Source organism: Heteronotia binoei, chromosome 5 (genome assembly GCF_032191835.1).
Source record: "Heteronotia binoei isolate CCM8104 ecotype False Entrance Well chromosome 5, APGP_CSIRO_Hbin_v1, whole genome shotgun sequence".
NCBI classification, from domain to species: Eukaryota; Metazoa; Chordata; class Lepidosauria; order Squamata; family Gekkonidae; genus Heteronotia; species Heteronotia binoei.
Window position 1 is genome coordinate 116,252,267 of NC_083227.1, and position 20,688 is coordinate 116,272,954.

General features: G+C 42.4%; 2 protein-coding genes across 2 annotated transcripts in view; one reads left to right on the forward strand and one right to left on the reverse strand.

The window, feature by feature from the left end:
• The window catches only part of UBLCP1 (ubiquitin like domain containing CTD phosphatase 1), a 143,130-nt gene extending 124,988 nt beyond the window's left edge, over positions 1–18,142 (reverse strand). Inside the window, exon 1 of the mRNA XM_060240229.1 lies at positions 18,131–18,142. The gene's annotated coding sequence lies outside the window, so the exon portion shown is untranslated. The remainder of the gene's footprint in view (positions 1–18,130) is intronic.
• RNF145 (ring finger protein 145) overlaps positions 1–20,688 on the forward strand; it is a 104,736-nt gene that overhangs the window by 75,842 nt on the left and 8,206 nt on the right. The window contains exons 5-8 of the mRNA XM_060240225.1: positions 8,041–8,276; positions 11,671–11,846; positions 13,930–14,070; positions 15,800–15,982. Of these exons, the coding sequence (XP_060096208.1) occupies positions 8,041–8,276; positions 11,671–11,846; positions 13,930–14,070; positions 15,800–15,982 (736 nt within the window). The remainder of the gene's footprint in view (positions 1–8,040; positions 8,277–11,670; positions 11,847–13,929; positions 14,071–15,799; positions 15,983–20,688) is intronic.

Sequence of the window (20,688 nt, forward strand, 5' to 3'; positions counted from 1 at the left end):
TCCTAGTCTGAAACTCTAACCACGAAATCACATTGTCTTTCATGTTGAGGCTGCTGTTGAACAGTAGTAGCGAGCAGCCAGACCTGAATGAGTTATGCAGGTCAAGTGGTAGGAAGTAGCCCGGTGGTTGCTTGCCAGACTAATCCCAATGCATCCTCCCTGAAAGGTCAAAACAGCTCTGGAAAGGGTCATTCCCCATCCTCCTGCCTTTTACTGCCAGAAGCCAAGGCTGGAAAGCATGACAATTAGGGTTGTGCGCAAAAAAAAAGTCAATATTTTTCAGATTTGGGCTTATTGGACCTGGAAAAAAAATAATTAAATACAGAATTTCCCAAATACCAATACCAGTGTGGTATTTGTATTTGGGTAAAATTCGAGAACTCTGAATTTTTGGGTCCATTATACCCTATGGAGCCATTGAAATTAATAGCAAATGCCCCCCGAGGTATTGTCAGGGGACTGTTTTTTGAGGAAGAGGCACCAAATTTGCTGCATAGCTGCTAGAACCTCTCCTCAAAAGAACTACCAAGTTTCAAAAAGATTGGACCAGGGGATCCAGTTCTATGGGCACCTGAAAAGGCTACCTCATCCTCTATTGTTTCCAATGAGGGCAAATAGCCAGGCAATACAAACCTTGCAGAATTTCTGCAGTAAAATGAAGTGTGTGTGTGGGGGCCTTTGGAAGGCCAGCAAAACCAGTGCTACTGTGGGAGTGCCAAAACCCAAGAGGGAGGAGTAAGGACAAACCAAATAATCTCTGAACTAGAAACATTTCTGCCCTCTGAGTTTTAAAAATATCATCCCCCCCCCCCCAAAAAAAAAGAGTTGGAAGCTAGGTCATTTAGCTGCCATGGAAATGCAGCGTTGTCCAAACTTCCTTAACATAGGAGCCACATAGAATAAATTTCAGATGTTTGAGGAAAGGAAGAAAGGGAAATAAATGAAGGAAGGGAAGAGGGGAAGAGAAGTGGAAAGAAAGCAACTTTTACTTTAAATGCATTCTCCAAGCTAGCCAACAGGGCAATGGAGAATTCAAAAGCCACACAATACGAGTGAAAGAGCCATATGTGGCTCCCGAGCTGCAGTTTGGCCAGCCCTGTGCTAAAGGATCTTGTTAGAAGAGACAATGAGATGAGCCAGCTCACCCCTCCCCTCCACAGGTAGGAGACAGTTTGGAGGTTGTTAGGCTAGACCAGCCCCAGGGACAATCTAAAGGAATGAGCTGGAGATTTCCCAGAAGGCATGGAGGTTTTCCAGGATGCCTCCCAAAAGGAAGCTTCCTCGAGGCAACAGGAAAAGAAGCCTGGACCTGGGCAGACCAGGTGAAAGGGGAAAGGAGACTGATGTAAAGGGGGGTGGGGACGGAGATCCCATACCAGTGCCAACCTACCAGCAGAACCCAGTGCCATCCTACTAGTGCTCATCAGCATAATCCAGTGCCATTGTGGCAAATGCTAGCTCAAGAGGACTGGTGAAAAGCACAGAATCACAATCCAGGCCAGGAGAACCAGTACAGTACTACCCACCAGCAGCACAAAGTCCTTTCTCCAGCAAGGAATGTCTAAAGGTTATCTAACAGGATATTTATTAAATGCAACAGATAAATTTATACCTCCATTTCTAACTTTCAGAAAATATTTCTTGAATATGTCTTAATTTGGTTGGTCTATCATGTATAGAAATTAAATACTTGGTGTAATTTGTGCCTTTATGTTTGGATATTTTTTTGAAGTCTTCCTGTCTGTCCTTATACAACTAGGGATATTATAACCTGGAGGAAAAACAAGAAAACCTTTTTTCCCCTGGGAACTAGCTTTCAACTTTTCCAATTGAGAAAAAAAATGGGAAATTTGGGGGACCACTGAACAAAACCTCTTATGAAATATTTTATCTTTTAGAATGAGAGAAACATTGTCTTACATTTCCTGATTGTGTTGTAGTGGTTGAGAGTGGCAGACTCTAATCTGGAGAACAGAGTTTGATTTCTCACTAATTCACATGAAGTCACACTTCTCTCAGCCCCACCTACCTCACAGGGTGTCTGTTGTGGGGAGAGGAAGGGAAGGTGATTGTAAGGTGCTTGGAGTTTCTTTTGGGTAGTGAAAAGTGGGGTATAAAAACAAACTCTTAATTCGTCCCATATGTACAGCATTGAATGGACTGAAGACTTGTTTTTTTCCAGTGGAAATGTTGAGGGATTTGGGGGAGCACTGAGTGGGGGATATTATATAGAACAATTTCAAAGATAATGTTTAAAATGTAAATAATTTTGGCAGCAATTAATGTGATATAATACATTATTAAAGAGTTGATTGTTTTCAGTGTTACAAAATTTGTATTTCTATCCAAACACGTGGCCATTCTAGCTATCCTGACTCTGTGATCGTTTCTGTTCAAATAATACACTTCCTTTTGTTTACTATAGAATTTACTTTCTGCCTTGAGTTGTTATTTTTCCTACCTTTCAGAGGGCAAAAATTATGATACATGTGCTATGGTGGATCAGTTGCAACTCTTTGCTAAGTGTTGGGTATATTTTCAGTTTTTCTTACAGAGAATTAAGATATTTATACTTTTGAATTCCATAAATATGCTAAATAATTTATATGCTAAGTAATTATAGGTGATATATTTTATCTTTTTCAAAAATAAGTTTAGGTTTAATAGAAAGTGAATTGCATATATTTCAGTTTCCCCCCCAAAATTCCATTTTGTTACCTTGTTAAAAAATTTCCATTCTTTTCTAGTATCAGCTATACCTGTTAGTTCAGGGGTGGCCAATGGTAGCTCTCCAGATGTTTTTGCCTACAACTCCCGTCAGCCCTGGGGCTGATAGGAGTTGTAGGCAAAAAACATCTGGAGAGCTACCGTTGGCCACCCCTGTGTTAGTTTATAGGCCTTCCTAGCTGGATTTGTCATCTCTCCCACTCCCCCCATTCTGTCTTACTGGCTCTCCTGATTGCAACAAAAGATGTATGTTAAGTCACAGGACTTCTTAGGTGTTTCTGAATGCAGAGTTCCAGAATTAGTGTCTTGAACACTAATGGAAAGACAGAAAAAGGGCCTTGATTTTATTAAATAGTCTTCAAGGTTGACACAGCATTAAGAATTTTCATTTAAAATTTAAAATTCTGTCCAAAATTTGAATTCATTTCTGGGTCAGAAATCTTTTCCAACTGGAATGATTCAACATTACTGCTTTAGCGTTACTGAAACAAGGTCAGTTTAGTGGCACCGATATAATCCATCATAATTTATGCACCTGACTGTGACCAACAGCCATGTTTAAGGCATGGCTCACACGAGAGTACTGGCATAATAGAGTCATAGAGGTAGCAGAAGGGAGAGCACCACTTCATACAGCAAGTTGAGGTTTACATTTTTGGAACATGTTTCCTGATGTTTGAAAATCAACATGCCAATCTAGTTGAGGGAATAGAACCTTTCTGTTTGCTGCTCTAGTTATTTTATTTGCACAGGTGTGTGTTTTGTTTTGTTTTGTTTTGTTTTTAAAGAAAAAGGCACATTCAGCACTGCAGTCTGAAACAGCAGGTTCCATTTTACACCTTGTGGTACTGCAGCCTCACTTCCACATTATTGTCTTGTGTGTATGAACTAAGCCTGAGCATGTGGCTACTTTTGTGGTTGGCTTGAAAGGTGGGTAATTAATTCTAGCAATATATTGCAGGCCATAGGGTGCCTAAAGAATTAGCTTCTGTCAAGCTTCACACCACCAGCAGAAGCTACATTAAAATAATACTGTAAATCCTTTTTGTTAGAGGCATATTGAGATACCTCACTGCTGCCCAAAAGCTCAGATCTCCTCAGGGTCTGCCCCCGCCTCCCCAATTTATGCTCTTTTAGGATAAAGTGCTAAATTCTTAGAAAGTATGTGCTGATTTAATCATTCTCTTGTTTGATCATCTGCCTCTATATCATTCGTGGTCATGTTCTTTGTCACCTCTGTGGAGAGCATGTATAGCTGGTTACAGATGAGTGTTAGGGAATTAGAAATAATCAAAGTTATAGCTGTCGTGAATTCTGTGTGTATACTTAGAAGCAACAAGTCAGGCTTTGCAGAAATGTCTCATCGGTCTTCTTCATCATCAGTCCCTGAGCATTAGGAGATTTCTGTTCTCTTTTCAAAGGAGCTAGAAGGATGTGTATGGGTCTGATACTTCATTGGCATTACCAAACCAAGCAGTTCCCTTCTCAAACAGATAGTGATTACACAGTCTGCTTTCTGGGGAGGAACAGATAGAGGGAACCAGGCGGTCTCTGATGACACTGGCCATGACGTTGCAGGATTTGCTGCTCTGAAAAGGCTTATTGTGTAATGCTTTAAGACAGCTGCAATGTGTTGGCACACATGGTTTTGAGCTCAGTAGGAAAGGACTGAGTTTTACACAGAAGGAAGCAGTAAAATAAACAGAGTTGCCATCTCACTTATTTTAAAATAATTGGATCAGGAATTGATTTTTTTAACAATCGTGCAAGCATAAAAATATGAGCAGTTAGGAGAATATACTAATACACAGTGGCTAGGTTTAGTTTATTTCCTTGCGGCAACAGGTGACAACTTTGGCATTACAGAGACTGTGTTTTGATAAATATGTCAAATTTCTGGCCACCTACAACATGCAAGAGCATTTAAAAATGCTCATTTTTACTTTCTGTAAGCTCAGTGATGTGGCTTACTGTATGAATTTTGTAGCAATTCTGTGCAGTGAAAGGTCAGTGAAATGTCATCTTGAACCCACAACAGTTAGCAGAGTGTAATTGTCTTAACTGGCTGAATTATCTGAGTGACAGCTCAGAAAGAGGAACCCAGAAACATTGTAAAGTTATTAGAATAGCAGCCACTGACCCCACTTTGTTGACCTTGGCAAATAAACTTCTGACTCCATAAACTCGAGTGTCTGACCCGAGACACTCATGGCCAGATGGGCACAGTCAAGGGGGAGCAAGAAGTCCCACCAATGCAGCAAGGGGCAAGGAGTGGGGCTAGGCATGCACGTGAGAGAGAGAGACAGAGAAGCCTGGTGTGCTGCCGTGACGGGGGCGGGGAAAGGGAAGGGGAAATGCGAGCTGCAGGATTGGCCAGTCCCGTGGCCGCGCCCACCGTCAGATACTCGTGCCAATGGCAAGCAGGCAAGAGAAGTCATGTCCCCCCCAGCCATACACAGACAGGGGAAACGTAGTGCAGGAGTCTGCAGTCAGGGAAACCAGGCAAAATATGTGTCCAGGACAAAGGAGACAGCCACAGCATGTCCAGGTCCATAGGAAAGCGCTGCCCAGCACAGGCATAGAGTCTTGCCCCTCCCTTGCGGGGAACCTCGCCCCCATTGGCAGCAGGACACAGAGTGTGAGGTGCCAGCCAGGTGCCCTGCACGTGGCCTCCCCCGTACCCTCTGCTCTGTACCATGGGATGAGGAGGGAAGAACCCCCAGGCTTCCCTGTCCACACTCTCGCAGAGGTGGCTCATAGACTCGGTCCCTCCCCATGAAGCAAGTGACCCTGCCCCCCCAAGAACCCACTGACAGAGGGAACACTTCACACAGCACACTTGGAAGGGGGTGGGGCAGAGGGAATGTGCAGCAGGCACCACGCACTTGAGACAAGGAACACGACACATCTCAAGACTTTATTGGTTAGGAACTGGGTGCAAAGATTTCCTAAAAACAACTCAAGACAGTCTTGCGGGGCACAAGGCTTCACTCTGAGAGGAGGGTGGGAATAGCTGGCGGAGAAGTGGGGGGGAGGAAGCGCCCCACACTGAAGCCTCTCTGTTGCATTCCCACCTGCAAAACAGAAGCAGAGATCAAGAGCACTCGAAGGGGCGGCAGCTGCAGTGTGCAGATGTGTTGTGCTGAGGGAATCTCTTAAAGAGACAGTCCCTGACCCATCCCCGCAGGCCTCGGAGACCCTCCCCTCGGAGACCCTCCCCGCAGGCCTCGGAGCAGCTGCCAACCCCTCCTCCCCCTATGCCCTGGTGGGGGTGAATCCCCTGCCTGGGCCAGCAGCCCGAGTCAAGCGCCGGGGACACTGTCGCTCTGCCCACCCGCGAGAGAGAGGAGGGGGAGGAACTTTGGGGTGCACAGTGGTACTTACCCATCCATGTGCGACCACCTTGGCACGCTGAGCCCCTGGAAACTGGGTACCTGTTAGAACTAGGAAACAAGCAGTTAGCCACAGAGGGGAGACCATGCTCTCTTCCTCGCAAGTCAAAGAGCCTGCCCTGCCTAAGCAACCTCACTGTGCAGTGCCATCACCAAAAGTGCCTCATCCCGCACTCTAAGTCTGAGTGGCAGGGAGCTCCCTGGCAGATCCCCTCGCCCGTGCGGCTGTCTCTAACAAATGGGTCGTGCGAGGCCGGAGCAGAAGTATTTCTAGGAGGGGGGGGACAGCAATTGGGTGTTGGGGAAGGGGCTCACCCAGTCTGGGGACAAGGTGATTGGTGAGGCAATTACACTGCTCCCTAAGGGGTTTGCGAGTTCCCACAGAGGCAGGTAGAACCTTTGTTTTTGGTTTCAATGAGTGCCTATGGGATATGCTGCCATTTTCGCGGGCATAACTTTACGCCTCTCAGGGAGGGCATGTCATAGCCCAAAGTCCTTAGGGAGCCACCTAAGCCTGGCCACACCCCTGACTCCTCCCCCTCTTGCACCGCTGCGGCCCACTCCAACAGACTTACGGCTCCACTCGGGCAGGATGGGGCAGCGCTCAAGCGGGGTAGCATTCACATAACTCCCCTCCACTGTGGCGCCGCCACACTTCTACTGGCGTAAATGCCACTTGCGCCAATGTAGCGGTAAGTCCACTCCAAAGCACCGCCCCCCCCCCCAATAGGATTGCAGTCCTAGTGCATGTTGAGTTTCAGTCAGGGTCCAGAATGATTTAGTTTTATGAACTCCTGAACAGTTAACGCAAGCTATGGCTTGGTGTCTTTGCCAGGGCTGTAGCTGCAGGGTTCTCCCTGCTCAGCATGAAATGATTCCTGTCTGCCTCTTCTCAAACAGCTGAATGATCAAAAGCAAGCCCTGACAGTTCAAATATAATTTATCAAGAGCCTGTAATTTGGATAGTTTCTATTTCACTGCCTGTCTTCTTCAGAAACACATTTCCAAGTATTCCTCTTTAATCACGAACTCTGGGAAGCCTTGCCATTTATGAACACTGAAACTGCCATGATCTTATCAAGCGTTCCTACTGGGCAGCAAGCACAAGATGTATTGTTGGGCTTATTAAATCAATCTTGTGTTTCAGTCTTAAACAAGCCTAATTTGAATTAAGTTGTTGAGTGAAACTTCTCTAAAAATGTAATGATACCTCTTTTATGCCTGCAGCTGGTCAAATGCATAATCTTGTAGTTTGCATTTTTAAGACTCTGGCATACTACAAGGGTACACCAGCAGGGTGATATGTCTCTGCTACAAAGTTTTAGTGGGTTCACACTGCAGATCATCATTGCATTTGACAGCTGTTAAGACAAGACATGTCTTATCACTCAATATAGAGAATGCCACAAAACTCCTTTTGCTTTTAAATGTTTTGTATAACTGAACAGTGCCTTCTTAGCCAGCATGCATAGAGTATTAAAAGTTGGGTTGTAATCTAGGCATCATACTCATTGATGAATTTTTGTGGGGAGTAACTCAGAATGACGGATATCGGTTATTCACTCCTGTAAGGTAGTTAGGATGGCAGCTGCCTGCTAGATCTGGGGCTTTTTGATTAGCTCTCCTCTTTGATGGAACAGCCTGCCAGAAGTTTCTAGGAAGGTTTCTACTGCCAAAATTCTACAAATTATGGAATGCAAAATATTTCAGGACTTTTGACACTGAAATCTGATCTTTAATTATTTGTGTATGCTGGTCTTTAAAATAATTTATAGTTGTACATTGTTTTTGTTATTATTGTAACTCATCAAATACAGTTTTGGAGAAAGGTTGGGTAAAAATGCTCTAAATAAATATTAAAAGAGTTTTTCCCCTTAAAGTCAAAGTGTCTTGCTGTTTAATGCTCCCATGTCATTTTCAGGTCAGCTAGTGGTGTGCACCCTTTGCTCCTGCGTCATGAAAACCAAACAGATCTGGCTGTTCTCTGCTCACATGCTCCCTCTGCTGGCACGGCTTTGCCTTGTCCCTCTGGAAACTATTGTTATCATCAACAAATTTGCTATGATTTTTACTGGCTTGGAAGTTCTCTATTTTTTGGCATCTAATCTTCTGGTACCATATAATCTTGCAAAATCTGCCTATAGAGAACTTGTACAGGTAAGATACATTGAAATATGTAATTAATTTTATTGAAGTGTCTTGGTATACTTCTTTCTATCTAAAAATTGCAGGTAGCCGTGTTTGTAAACAACATAAATAAAATAATCAGTGGTTTATAGTAGTCATCAAGCTTTAGAGTTTACAAGAAGCGTTCATGAAGCTGGATGTTAAAATAAGGAAAAGATTTGGGGGATGGGGGTAGGCTGTGGGAGTACCCAGGGCCAGCCCTGGTGCTAGGAGTTCTGCCTCCCCAGGCAGAACCTTGCACACCTGCCCCACCCAAGGAAGAAAGAAGAAGACTGTAGATTTATACCCTGCCCTTCTCTCTGAATCAGAGTCTCAGAGCAGCTTACAATCTCTTTTATCTTCTTCCCCCACAACAAACACCCTGTGAGGTAGGTGGGCTGAGAGAGCTTTTACAAGGACAGCTCCTTTCAAGGACAACTCCTACGAGAGCTATTGCTAACCCAAGGCCAAACCAGCAGCTGCAAGTGGAGGAGTGGGGAATCAAACCCAGTTCTCCCAGATGAGAGTCCGCATACTTAACCGCTACACCAACTGGCTCTCTATGTGGGTGGCCGTTGCCCAGCCTGCTCCCTCTGAAGCAGGAGAGGGTTGGGTATGGGGCAAGAACGCTTGGCCTGCCCCTTGCCCAGCCCTCTCCTGCCTCAGAAGGAGCCGGTGGGGCAGGGGCTACATCCTTCTTCTTTCCCTCTGATTGCTTGGAGCAAAGAAAGAACACTCTGCCCACCACTTGCCCAGCCCTCTCTCACTTCAGAGGGAGCTGGGCAGGGGCTGTGCCCTCCTTTCTTTACTTCGAGCAATCATAACGAAGAAAGAACGACGTGGAGTATCAGGGTTGGCGGGGAGGGGGCGTCCTAGGTGGCTGCCTACCTTGCCTACTACCACACACCGGCCCTGTCTAGGGCTTATGTTTATAACATGATGGAAAAGAAGACTCATGTACATGTAGATAGATCCAGGTGGGCAGCCATGTTGGTCTGAAGCAATAGAACAAAGCAGGCGTCCAGTAGCACCTTTAAGATCAACAACGTTTTATTCAGAATGTAAGCTTTTGTACACATGCATACTTCTTCAGACAGTTAAATGGGGTACAGTGAGCAGAGCTACATATAGCTGGTGGGTAGTGGTTAAGAATGCAAAGTGTGGTACAAACTTAGAATCCAATGGCAAAACAGTAAAATTAACGAAAGAACAATTGGTCTGAATAGCCTTTGCATGGGAAACCAATAAAACAGTAACATGTCAGAATGGGAGAATGATGGTGAGAGTGTCACAAGGCAGTAAAGTCTGTTAACTGCTCTATTGCTTGCAAGTCGGGGTTAAACCGAGATCATGTTTTTCTCTGAGTTGTCCCTGTCCACCTAATTTACTTTTTAACATTTAACATACATTATAAACATCATTCTAGTTTGCCATTAGAAAAAAAGAATACATTAACATATAATGGAAGATGGGTTTTGTATATGTAATGAGATAAACAGCCACTATCCCTTATTTGACTATGTCAATGCAAAAAACATTATTCTGTAACCAGCAAGAAGGCCCTGCTAGAGTCAACCACATAACCTTGTCTCTTAGATAGGGGAAATGTGCTTCTCCATATGTCAACAGACTATGTTCATAGATTAATGCTTTTCTTTAGTCTCATTCATTCATCAGCACCATAAGAGCTAAGAAAAGTATAAGGATTTTGGCCAAGTTATAGTCTGATTCTGTCATGTTGTTTTATTATTTATGTTTTAAATGTTGTTCATAGTTCTGTATTTTACTATGGGGGTTTTTCAATGTTTTAAATTTTATGGCTAGAAGTAAACTGTATACTTTGAGGGGTTTGCTGTGTTGTTATGGCCTATGGCTACAACAGTAAAATACTTTGAACCCTTTGAACCATTCATCAGCAGTAAAAATAATTTATCTTCCCAATATTTCTGTATATAAAAACTTAATGCTTACTAAGAAATGTCTTGCAACTTCAGCATAGAAAAACTTCCAAATGAGCCAGTGCTGCTCAGCCTTGGTTCTGCTACTTCATTATGCAAATTATGCCATTCAATTATTGACGCTATCTGAACAATTTAGATGATATTTACAACCTGCTGTTTGAATAATAGCAAAACTAATAAAAAAATAAACTTTGGTTAAGAATAGCACTATGTAATATATTAAAGTGATATTGTGTAAGGGAAACATAATTGCCACTAAGCCCCCCCCCCATAGCATTTCAGACAAGATGTGTGCAATCAGTGTAGTTATAGCTCTGAATTGGTTTTGTGTTGCAATTCTAATCTAGTTTAATTTAGGGTTAGGACTAACTAATAAAATGTTATAATCAGAATCTTGTTTCTTCTGCAATAAAAATTGAAGGGCTTGCACTTTAAACATCACACTGAAGTCAAGGCTGGTAATATGTTTCCCCCGGTCTGCTGCATCTTGACAACATTTTATTTAATAAAGATTTCCTGACAGTGTACTTTTGCTCTTGTTTATGAAGTTGCCTTCGCTCAGGTTGACTTCATTCAGTTTAAATCAGTATTTGGGTTAGAAATTTTCTCCTGGACATGGCATTAACCACATTCAAAATCCTTGCACATAGATCTGTGATCCTTGGATCACATCTAGCTGAATCACATTAGCTGAATCCAGCTAATGATCTTGCTCAGGTTTGCACTGCAGTTTACTAGGAATTTTTTTTAAAGAAGCCCCACTCTTTCACTTGAGTCTTTTCAGCCTCTTGATTCTTAATGTATACTTTAGATAAGCAGTTCCCGCCACGACTCTCAAAAGGGCAGGGTGATGATGAGGCACAGAGACACTGTATGAAGCTGCTTGCCTTTATTTCATGCCTTCATTCTTGATAACATTTTGATCTTCTCTTGATTATTTTTCAATCTCCTTCTCTTCCACAATCATCCATTATTATGTGTGGTAGGAGGACTTTTCACAGAATATCATCTAAGGGGATTAGAAGCTCCCTTACATAGGTGTATGGCCTAACACAGCGTGTCTGCCACAGTGAGGCAAGACATGGAGGTGGAGTGATAAAAGTGTCACATCATAATGCTGTAAATTAATTATCAGACTGACTGCCAGACCCACCTGCTGATATCTGCATTGTGAACTCTTAATTAAACACCAGCAGCAGCAGAGAGGAGGAAATGGTTATTTTCTTTTAACTTTTACAACTCTTTTGTCAGCAAGAAAGTAGCAAAAATAACTTTATTTTTTAAAAAAACACCTTTTTCTTTCAGGTTCTGAAGTATTGTAAATAGACTTGCTGTTACTCATCCCCTTTTGAGCCTAGAATGCATTCTTTTGTTGATTTTTGGAACAGGAAAAAAAATCAATCTTCTGCTTTTGATCCATGCAGGTAGTCGAAGTGTATGGCCTTCTGGCCTTGGGAATGTCTCTCTGGAACCAGCTCGTGGTCCCCGTTCTCTTCATGGTCTTCTGGCTTGTATTGTTTGCTCTTCAGATCTACTCCTACTTCAGCACACGGGATCAGCCTGCCTCCAGGGAGAGGCTTCTCTTTCTCTTTCTAACAAGGTACTTAACACTTGTCTGTAACTGGCAGTTGCCAAGGTATATTCCTTGTGCTCTTCAGTAAATCTGCTTCCTAAAGACAAAAAGGTCAATTAGCCACTTGTGCTATATGAAAATGCTGTATGCACAGTGGAGGCACCTCATGTGTAGCATAACATACGACATATGTGCCTGATTTTTTACAGTCTTTCCATCACAGCTTTGAGGTGGAAGGATTGCAGTATGTATAACATTGTGCTCCTATACCCTTCATTACATGTTGCATTGTAGTGTGGTAGGAGGACATATAGAATGTCCTGGGTGATACATGGGTGAACAGGCCTATGTCTCATTCTGTTCTTTGGTATTCAAATGAAAAGGTTGCTGCCTGTTGGCACAGCTGAGAAGTAAGCATTGCTGCATCTTCCTTCAGGAAAAAAAGTTACCAAACTCATTTTATTTTTGCCATTTTTAGAATACTTATTTATGCATTTTAAGGCCTGTAAGTTTTTTAATTCTTCTGGTGTATGAAGATAAAAAGATCGGGTATGACTCTATTTGGGATACTTATATCCTCCCTTTCTACCATTAAAATAACCAAAACAGTCTCTTAAGTAAGTGGCTGAGGGATTTTTTCCATGCCAGGAAAAACTTTGGCTCATGAAAGAAGTTTTTCCCAGAAGTATTACGCTGTAGTACATTCATTTCCTCTGGTATTGTCATTTTTCAGAAATTAACACAATTTTATCTTCCTCATTTTAAAAATGTGCTGCTTCCAATCTAGCAGAAAACCCAATCTTCATGATTAGGGTTTCTTTTAAGTTGGGTGTTTTGAAGGACAGTCCTCAAAAGTTAAGAGTATTATACAATGGAGACTATAGTTATGCAACACAATAATCAGTCTTGTTTCTCCTTTAATGTTTTGACAGGTTTGTGCTACTGAATTTCCTCCTCGTTTGGGCTTGCAAAAACAATAACATGGAGGAAGGAGTGTGCAAACAAGCTTTAAACGTAAATCAGTACATGGGATTGCAAGGTTGCATGACTAAAGAGGCCAGACCTCTCTCACAATGGTGTGAAAGCTTCCTTTTATAGAACCACATTAGAGCTGCGCACACCAGTTTTGGGGCTCATGCGCCACTGTCATTGAGTATTTATTTATTCAATTTATATCCCGCCCTCCCCACCAAGGCGGGCTCAGGGCGGCTTACAACATAAAATCCAGAACAATTAAGATTAATAAATATTAATATACATATTCAATAATTTACAATAGTTAAAACAGTAAAACAAGAAGAAACAGTCCGGTGCTATTCTCACAGCCATCCTCCGCAGTTTTTAAATATCAATCAGTTATATGCCCTGTGAGTAAGAGAAATGCCCTGTGAATTGAAGTACACTGTTTACTTGCAGCATGACACACATCCAGTGTTCCCTCTAAGCTGAGTTAGCATGAGCTAGCTCACAGATTTTTAGCCTCCAGCTCACATATTTTTGTCTCTCAGGAAAAATAGCCCCAGAGCATAATAATTCATGCAGTAGCTCACAATTTTAATGCCAGTAGCTCACAAAGTAGAGTTTTTCCTCACAAGACTCTGCAGCTTAGAGGGAACATACACATCCACCCTTAGTTATCTTTATCTGACAAGTACAAATGGGAGCTGACATAGCAAACCCACCTGCATTATTTTGCGTCTCTACAGGCATGTCTAGATTGAAATGTTAATGAGCAAATTGAAAACATTCTTTTTTGGTCATTGAAGAGTAATCTCTTATTTAAATACAAGGATATCAGTGCCCCCAAATGGTTTGGTCTTGCTAGTGCATGGTGATGGAGCCTAGCTTAGTGAACCCAGCAGATACATGCTACTCTTTGCTAAATTTATATTTACCAGATTCTTTTCAAAGTCCAGAATCCCATTGGGTGAATTTACTTTGGGTAAACCTACTGTTGCTGGTATCTGTAGAACCTGCTGAGAACCTTCATATTGATGTTTCAGCTGAAGCTCATCAATGAAGCTAGCTTTATTCATCTTTTCTGGCTTTGAATTCAAAGCTTATTGGCCTGTCCAAAGTTCTAATAAAGTTGTGTTGTCTCATTTCCTAGTATTGCAGAATGCTGTAGCACTCCCTATTCTCTCCTGGGCTTGGTGTTTACAGTCTCCTTTGTTGCTCTGGGGGTTCTAACCCTCTGCAAGTTTTACCTGCAAGGCTACCGAGCATTCATGAATGACCCTGCAATGAATAGGTAAGTGTGCAGTGGAAAGCATCTAAACCCTGGTACAAGCCAGTTTAACCAACTGAAGCAGATTGTGAACATCAAGAAGAGTATTAAAAGTACAGTCTAAGTATAGTCTTTTGAACTCGTGTGCAAATTCTTAATTGGTCCTTCCTATCCAAGTTTAATAGGTCTTGGGATTTTTCGTTGAAATACAGACAACCGTGAATCTCTTTAGTTACTACTTTTGTTAAATGCACATTGTTTAACTCTTTAGCTAATACATTGTTTGGATTCATTATCCAAAGATCTACTTCTGTGTCCCAAATAGAGATACATATTATTTTCTCCTCCTTTCCAATCATGTCTTAGGACTACTTCTTGATTTGTTATCTTTCAGTCATCAATTTTTGCTAGCTTTTTGGGATGCCTGCTGTTTAAGGTTCTTTTGCTTCACTTCTTTTCCCACATCTGCCCCTTTCATACTCCTTGGCTTATCAAAGCCTTTTGCAAAACTACTTCAACCAAGACTTGCTTACAGTATTTCTCCTCTTTCTCCTTTCTTCTTCATTCTGTCTTGGTCAAGTTTGGTAGATATGCATCTGCATTTGCTAGCTCTCATGTTATGTACACTGAGGGTTGGGTCCAGTGATGCATGATCTTAAAGGCAAACTTTTTAAATCACAGTCCCACTTATGTAAGCAATAGCACAGGAGGCTGAAGTGCTTCAATATAATGGAATGTAGAACAGATGGTCTGCATGATTTTATTTAATTTTTTAAAATACCTTGTGCTATGTCTTACACACATGAAAAAGATAGGATACATCCAGTTTTACTTAGCATGTGCCAAAAGAAATGATTTAATTTCAACATGTATAAGTATCAGGGAAAGACATCTGAAAGCAGTTTCCTTTTCTCACAGTTGTCTGGCATAAAATAGGAATTTATTTGGTTAATACATATGATCTCTAGAGAGTACTGAAAAAATGTTTCAAGCCAGAAATAGTAAAACTGAACCAAGGATGGAAGAGTTCAGGAATTTTTCAGGCAAAGTTAATGTGGGAACCAACATTCCATTACAAATTATGTCAGGACACTTGCATGTGTGAAGTGTTACTCTCAACAGGTCTAGAAGGTAGAGTCACTCCAAGTATTGTTTTATAGAGGAGCAATTAATGCTGAAAAGAGTCCCGTGGTGCAGAGTGGTAAAGCTGCAGTACTGCAGTCCAAAGTCTGCTCGTGACCTGAGTTTGATCTTGGTGGAAGCTGGGTTCAGGTAGCTGTCTCAATGTTGACTCAGCCTTCCATCCTTACAAGGTCGGTAAAATGAGTACCCAGCTTACTGGGGTAAAATGTAGATGACTGGGGAAGGCAATGACAAACCACCCTGTAAAAAGTCTGCCAAGAAAATGCCGTGATGTGATGTCACCGCATAGGTTGGTAACGACTCAGTGTTTGCACAGGGGACTATCTTTACCTTTTAAATTAATGCTTGAGAGATCGTGTCTGGCTCCAGTTTACTCATTGAATGGATAAACAGGGATCTCCACAATCTTTATTGAGGTTTTGCAATTGGTAGCTTTGTGGGCAGCGTATGGTTTGATGACAGCCACCAGGTTGTGGGATCATATGCTGACATTCTGATGTCAAAAACTTTGGGGTGATGGCTGTTTTTTACTCATGCAATTTTAAAACTGAATCAAGATCATTAATAATGCAAATTTTATTTTTCATTTGTGTGTTTTCACAATGCAAAGAGGGATGACAGAAGGAGTCACACTTTTGATCCTGGCCGTGCAGACTGGCTTGATAGAGCTGCAAGTTGTCCACCGGGCCTTCCTGCTCAGTATTATCCTCTTCATTGTGGTTGCGTCCATCCTGCAGTCAATGCTGGAGATCGCTGATCCCATTGTTTTAGCTTTGGGAGCTTCAAGGGACAAGTGAGTTTTTCTTTTGTATTTTCTAATGTTGACTGCTATTTTTTTTCCTCTCAGTTCTTGTGTTGGTCACAAAGTTGCAGACTATAAATGGGGGGCAAGTTGAAAGGATGAAATAAAAAAGTTTAATAGCTAGAGGGTACTGATCAAACAGGAAGTAAGGACAGTAAAATAAATGGGGGAGCACCTTATAAATGTAAGGACTAGGATGCTAGAACTGTTTATCATCAGGTGTTAAGAAAAAGAAGAATTGCAGTTTTATACCCCGCCCTTCTCTCTGAATCAGAGACTCAGAGCGGCTTACAATCTCCTATACCTTCTCCCCCCACAACAGACACCCTGTGAGGTGGGTGGGGCTGAGAGGGCTCTCACAGCCACTGCCCTTTCAAGGACAACCTCTGCCAGAGCTAGTGGCTAACCCAAGGCCATTCCAGCAGGTTCAAGTGGAGGAGTGGGGATTCAAACCCGGTTCTTCCAGATAAGAGTCCACACGCTTAACCACTACACCAAACTGGCTCTCTTCTTCTATGCGATCCAAAGAACACTTTCAAATGCTCATACTCATATTTTGCCCATTTTTGTAGCTCCCTGTGCTTTCTATACAAGTCACTGCAGGTAAAATCAATCATGTATACATTAAAAGAAAAAGAGCCTATATACAGAATGTTAGATATCCAGAAGAGAAGGATTCTAGCCTTACAGGCAAGTTTTCTGTGAACAGGGTTTATTTCCAGCTATGGAACTTCTTCATCCTCTGAGCCCAGGAGTGATTTCTATCACATTATGAGTTATTTTGCTAGGGACCCTCTCAGGAACAGCTCACGAAGTCACATTAATCCAAGCAGGTGACTCCTTTGAGAATAGAGGGTGGCAGAAGCTATGCTGTTTTGGACTGAGTTCACCCTTTGGCCTTTTGGATCATAACTCGCTGGCTTGCTGCTGGCTTGTTCTTGTTAGATGGACCTTGCTAGTTCTGAAGGCTGTGTGACAATTTTACAAAATGTCCTGGTGAGAAGCTGTGTACTGTATCTTTCTTATCTTCTTATCTTCTGTGCTTTCTTGCTTTGCTATAACCTGCAACCCTTGTAAGTAAGAGGTTTATTTATATCTTCCACATCTGTTTTGCTTAGAGGTTACTTGTGGCTGGTACAGGCTGTCTGAAACATGTTAATGCTAAATTTATTAGCACAGGGGAAAGGGAGAAGCAGAGCTGCAAAGAGTGTAACTAGCTCCTAGAAATTGGCCCGGGTGGCAGCAGACTATAATTCAACTCTGCTAAGTTCAGACTAGAATGTGGGGGGAATATAATAGAGATGGTGTTAGGCTATTTTTTTTACAAATTTAAGACCCCCAACATGGTGCCTTGATATTTGCATGGATGATTGATTCCAGCATTTGAGTTCTTTAGCCTGATGCTGCAGTTTCCTTTCCCCACAGGTTCTGTGCATATTCCATCTATGTGTATGTTGTTCAGTCGCACAGTCAAGTCCAACTCTTTGCGACCCCATGGACCAAGTCACAGCATCCTCCGAAGTCTGCTCAAATTTGTGTTAGTTACATCAGTAATGCTGTCCAGCCATCTCACCTTTTGCCCTTCCCTTATTCTTTTGCCTTCTGTCTTTCCCAGCATCAGGATCTTTTCCAGTGAGTGCTCCCTTCTCATTTGGTGGCCAAAGTATTTGAGCTTCAGCTTCAGCATCTGACCTTCCAGGGAACAGTTGGGGTTGATTTCCATTAGGACTGACTGATTGGATCTTCTTGCAGTCCAAGGGACTCTCCATATTCTTTTCCAGCACCACAGCTCAACAGCATCTATTCTTCTGCGCTCGACCTTCCTTATGATCCAACTCTCACAGCCATACATTACTACTGGGAATACCATCACTTTGACTATACAGACTTTGTTGGCAGGGTGATGTCTCTACTTCTTATTATACTGTCTAGGTTCGCCATAGCTGTCCTCCCAAGGAGCAAATGTCTTTTAATTTACAGTCACCATCTGCAGTGATCTTGGATCCCAGAAATGTGAAGTCTGTCACTACTTCCATGTCTTCCCCTTCTATTTGCCAAGGTGTGATGGGGCCAGATGCCATGATCTTAATTTTTTTTTATGTTGAGTTTCAAGCCTACTTTTGTGCTCTCCTCTTTCACCCTCAACAAGAGGTTCTTTAGGTCCTCCTCACTTTCTGCCATTAGAGTGGTGTCATCTGCATATCTGAGGTTTTCCTGGCAATCTTAATTCTGGTTTGCTTCATGCAGGCCAACATTCTGCATGATGTACTCTGCATATAAATTAAATAAGCAGGGTGACAATATACATCTTTGTTGAACCCCTTTTCCTATTCTAAACCAATCAGTTGCTCCATATCCTGTTCTGACAGTTGCTTCTTGACCCCTTATATAGGTTTCCCAGGAGACATGTGAGGTGGTCTGGTACTCCCATCTCTTTAAGGACTTGCCACAGTTTGTTGTGGTCCACATAATCAAAGGCTTTAGTGTCGTCAATGAAGCAGAAATAGACCTTTTTCTGATACTCCCGTGCTTTCTCCATAATCCAGCGTATGTTGGCAATTTGATCCCTAGTTCCTCTACCTCTCCAAAACCCAGCTTGAACTTCTGGTAGTTCCCGATCTACATACTGCTGAAGCCTAGCTTGTAGGATCTTTAACATGACCTTACTGGCATGTGAAATGAGTGCAATGGTGCGATAGTTTGAACATTCCTTGGCATTACCCTTCTTTGGGATTGGAATATGAACTGACCTTTTCCAATCCTGTGGCCACTGTTGCATTTTCCAAATTTGCTGACATGTGTGCATCACTTTAACAGCATCGTCTTTTAGGACTTCGAGTAGCTCAACTGGGATACCGTCATCTCCGCTCGCTTTGTTGTTAATAATGCTTTCTAAGGCCCATTTGACTTCACACTCCAGAATGTCTGGCTCGATGTCTGCGATTTCACTGTCATGGTTGTCAAGGACATTGAAATCCTTCTTGTATAATTCTTCTGTGTATTCTTGCCACTCTTCCTAATTTCTTCTGCTAGATTCCTACCATTTTTGTCCTTTATCATGGCCATCTTTGCACGAAACGTTCCCTTGATTTCTCCAGTTTTCTTGAAGAGATCTCTTGTCCTTCCCATTCTGTTATTTTCCTCTATTGCTTTGCATTGTTCCTTCAGGAAGGCCTCCTTATTTCTCCTTGCTGTTCTTTGGAAATCTGCCTTCAGTTGGGTGAATCTTTCCTTTTCACCTTTGCCTTTCGCTTTCCTTCTTTCCTCAGCTATTTGTAAAACCTCATCAGACAGCCACTTTGCTTTCTTGCATTTCTTTTTCTTTGGGATGGTGCTGATTGCTGCCTTCTTTACAATGTCACGAACCTCCGCCCATAGTTCTTCAGGCGCTCTGTCTATCATCTCTAGTTTCTTAAACCTATTTTTCACCTCCACTGTATATTCATAAGGGATGTGATCAAGGTCAAACCTAAATGGCCTAATGGTTTCCACAGTTTTCTTCAGTTTAAGCCTGAATTTTGCAATGAGTAGCTCATGATCTGAGCTTCAGTCAGCTCCAGATCTTATTTTTGCTGACTGTAAGGAGCTTCTCCATCTTTGACTGCAGAGTATATAATCAATTTGATTTCTGTGTCGCCCATCAGGTGATGTCCATTGTAGAGTCACCTTTTAGGTTGTTGGAAGAGGGTGCTTGCTATGACCAGTTTGTTCTCTTGACAAAACTCTATTAGCCTTTGCCCAGCTTCATTTTGTTCTCCAAGGCCAAACTTGTCAGTTGTTCCGGTTATCTTTTGACTTCCTACTTTGGCCTTCCAGTCCCCTATGATGAGGACATCTTTTTTTGGTGTTTATTCTAGAAGGTGTTATAGATCTTCATAGAAATGGTCCACTTCAGCCTCTTCTGCATCCATGGTTGGGGCATAGACTTGGATTACTGTGATGTTGAATGGGTTGCCTTGGATACGGACCGAGATCATTCTGTCGTTTTTGAGATTGTATTCCATTACTACCTTCCTCGCTCTCTTGTTAACTATAAAGGCCACACCATTTCTTCTATGGGACTCTTGCCCACAGTAATAAATGTAGTGATCCTCTGAGTTAAATTCACCCATTCCCATCCATTTTAGTTCACTGAGTCCCAAGATGTCGATGTTCAGTCTTGCGATCTCTAGTTTGACTACATCCAACTTACCTTGATTCATAGATCTTACATTCCACGCTCCAATGCAGGATTGTTCTTTGCAGCATCGGACTTCCCTTTCACCGTCAGACACATCCACAGCTGAGTGTCCTTTCAGCTTTGGCCCAGCGGCTTCATTCTTTCTGTGGTTACTTCTACTAGCCTTCCGCTCTTCCCCAGTAGCATATGGGGCACCTTCCGACCTGAAGGGCTCATCTTCCAGTGCCATATCTTTTAGCCTTTTGTTACTGTCCATGGGGTTTTCTTGGCAAGGATACTGGAGTGAGTTGCCATTTCCTTCTCCAGTGGATCGCATTTTTTCTGGGTTCTCAGCTATGGCCTGTCCATCTTGGGTGGCCCTGCATGGCATAGCCCACAGCCTCACTGAATCACACAAGCCCTCTTGCCACGTCAAGGCAGCAATCCATGAGAGAGATCTATATGTATTCCCATAGATAAATAACCACTTCAAAAGAATGGGATGTGCACAGTGTTTGATTAATCATCTTCAGCTGAT